Source organism: Elephas maximus, chromosome 6 (genome assembly GCF_024166365.1).
Source record: "Elephas maximus indicus isolate mEleMax1 chromosome 6, mEleMax1 primary haplotype, whole genome shotgun sequence".
Classification (NCBI taxonomy): Eukaryota; Metazoa; Chordata; class Mammalia; order Proboscidea; family Elephantidae; genus Elephas; species Elephas maximus.
The window spans coordinates 138304032-138306777 of NC_064824.1; the positions used below are offsets into that span (position 1 = coordinate 138304032).

A 2746-nucleotide genomic window follows, 5' to 3' on the forward strand; every position below is an offset into this window, starting at 1 on the left:
TGTTTACCTTTGGAAAAGTAAGGAAGGGTGGCTGCTACGGGCTGCAGCTGACAGCAGTGGCTGTGTTTTCTTCTGGAATGTGGGTCAAGACCAGGACTGGGTCATTTGGTCCTGTAACTTTCAAAATACAGCAGCTGAGGTGCAGTCTATATAGATATCTATGTACACAGTACAGTAGTATAATAAATATTTAGTGTGTCTTTCTGGCATGGCTCTTCCCCCTCCGAAAGCAGTCATTGAAGCAGGTGTCGTGAATATATTCTCAATTTGTTTGGGATGTCCAAAGTTGGGGTGTGGCTTTGTGTTTAGCTTCAAACATAGTGAGTCCACCATGGGTGCCTCCGGCACTGGGGGTGGCTTCTTCACAGTGGGCACCAGACCCAGGGCCCCCTGGACCCTCAGGGCCGGGCCTGTTCCAGCTGCTGGTGCTGACTTCGAATAGCGAACCTGCTGACGTGGACTGGGATGGGGACGACGATCTTGGGGTTCCTGGAGGGCTCGCCTGTCTTGGAGTTGGCATTGCCGGCTTTCACCCGTTTCCACTTGGCCCTGCGATTCTGGAACCAGATTTTGACCTGCACCTCGCTGAGTTTGAGCGCATGGGCGATCTGGGAGCGCTCTGTCAGCGAGAGGTACTTTTTGCAGTGGAATTCTTTCTCCAGCTCCAGCAGCTGCTCGCTGGTGAAGGCAGTCCGCCGCCGCCGGTTCTTGCCGGTGGATGTGGTGCTGCCCGCGGCGCCGCCGCTCGGTGGGGGCTCCTCCAGCGCGTGGCCTGGGTCTTCCTCCTTGTGCGCGGCCTGGCCGGGCAGATTGTCATCCGAGCTGTAGTCCAGATCGCTCTCCAGTGAGAAGCTCTCCTCCTTGCCCTTCGGGTCGTCTTCCACCTTTGACTCGTCTTTCCCTTGCCCTCTGACAGCCCCGACTGAAAGCAAAACCAAACGGCGTTTTATTACATTTCGCACACCGGCCTGCCTTCCCCTTCCCATCGTCACTGGGCATTCCCCCCCCCCTTGGCGGGTTGTCCTTCTATGACATTAACACATTGTGATTTCCTGGCCTTTGAGGGGTGGGGGGGGGAGGAGTGAGAAAGCTCAAAGGAGAGGAGGGGACAGTACAGGCGGGGCCCCTTGCCCAGGACCATCACTCAAGGGGCCGCCAGGCCCGTGCACCCTCCCGGCCTCCGACAGGCAGCCGAGAGCAGATGAAACAGGAGGCCCAAGAGGGCGTCCCCTTTGTCCCCGGGTGGGAGCTGGTGAGGGCTCAGTGTGAAGGGGGGAGTGTCACGACCCACCTCATCCCCCAAGAAGTGAAATGTGGTGAAACTCAATTTCACAGTAGCCAGAGTGGGAGAGTAAGGGGTGCTGATCCCAGACTGTCTTTTTTTTTTTTTTTGAGATATAATGTTGGTCAAAAAGAAGTTTCATAGCCTTAGAGGTTCCCAGCAGACACCACAACACACACACACACACAGGCACACACACGTAGACGCACAACAGCCCAGGAACTCGGTTCTCCCGGCCAAGCAGCAAGCTCCGTGAAGGGTTCAGTGGATCTGCGTGCCCCTGGGCACATGCCCGGCCTAGGCACGCTGTCCGTCCCGCCTCCTCTCGACGCCGAAACCTACCCAGGACCCCAGGTCACGGCAATGGCGGGGGCGGGGGCCTCCGCAGCGGGCCAGGGCCAAACACACTGCCAGATAACCGCCCACCCAGCAGCTGGCGGAGGCGCTAAACGCCCCCCGGGAGCCCGCTTGTTGCGTGGGCTCACTGCCGCCGGAGGCCCTGCGGCACTCCTCTGGGGGGCGGGGGAGCCGGCTGGGGGTCGGTGGGGGCGCGGCGTCACAACCTCGCCCCTCCGGCACCCCGCCCCGCCGCGCACGCCGCCGACTCACCGAGCGACGCCTGCACCGCCTCGGCCGCGGAGAAGGCGAGCAGCGAGCCCTCCTTGGCCAGGAAGCCCTTGCCGTCTTCGGCCTCGGCTTGCAGCGCCTCCGCCTTGTCGAAGTTGCCGGCGCCGGGCAGCGGCTGCGGCGCGAACTTGCGGCCGGCCGCCGCCTCTTGGTGCTGGGGCGCCGCCGAGAAGCCGCCGGGCAGCGTGGCCATGAGCGTGGAGGTGAGCGCCATGCCCTGCGCCAGGCTGGAGCAGAAGCCGGTGGGCAGGCTGGGGATCTGGTGGTGCGGGTGCGCAGGCGGCAGCGCGGGCTGCAAGGCGGCCTGGGGCAGCGCGGGCGGCGGCGGCGGCGGCGGCGGCAGCACCACCGGCCGGTAGGGCATGAACATGGGGTAGCCGGTGTAGACGAAGTGGCCGGGGCTGGGCTGCGGCGGGCTGCCGATCAGCGAGTCGATGCTGAAGGCGGTGCTGCTCCCCAGCGGGCGCTGCATCATCATCAGCGACGGCGGGAGCGCTGCGCTCATAGACGCGCTCGGGAGAGGCCGGCGAGCGGCGACAAGTCCCCGCGTCGCGCTGCCGCCGCCGGTACGCCCGCCGGGAGCGCCGCCGGGGCCGGGAGAGCAGGTGCCACCGGCCGTCAGTCCCGGGCGCGCCGCATGCCCGGGGGCGCGGCTGGGCGGCGCGGGGAGGCCGTGCGCCCGGGTGGAGAGCGCCGGGGCTCGCGGCTCGTGCAGCGCTGCCCGCCCTCCGGCGCCGGCGCCCGCGCGTCGCGGCTGGGCCCTCGCCCGGCTTGCCGCGGTCGGTGCGTCGGTCGGCCGGTCGGTGCCGGCGCTCGTCCCTCGGCCGGCCGCTGGGA

General features: G+C 65.5%; 1 protein-coding gene across 1 annotated transcript; it reads right to left on the minus strand.

The window, feature by feature from the left end:
• Positions 1-398: 398 nt before the first annotated feature.
• Positions 399-2434, minus strand: GBX2 (gastrulation brain homeobox 2). The gene is made up of 2 exons (XM_049889035.1): positions 1892-2434; positions 399-922 (listed from the first exon to the last, which is right to left on the minus strand). The coding sequence occupies exons 1-2, from the start codon at positions 2412-2414 to the stop codon at positions 399-401; spliced, it is 1047 nt and encodes a 348-aa protein (XP_049744992.1). The 5' UTR covers positions 2415-2434.
• Between the last annotated feature and the right edge of the window lie 312 nt (positions 2435-2746).

What these genes read in the sequence shown, in the direction of transcription:
- GBX2 (XM_049889035.1), bottom strand. Translation starts at nt 2,414, where the DNA reads ATGAGCGCAGCGCTCCCGCCGTCGCTGATGATGATGCAGCGCCCGCTG. An exon ending in GGCGGTGCAGGCGTCGCTCG is followed by an intron (nt 923 to 1,891) that starts GTGAGTCGGCGG and finishes TTTTGCTTTCAG; the next exon opens with TCGGGGCTGTCAGAGGGCAA.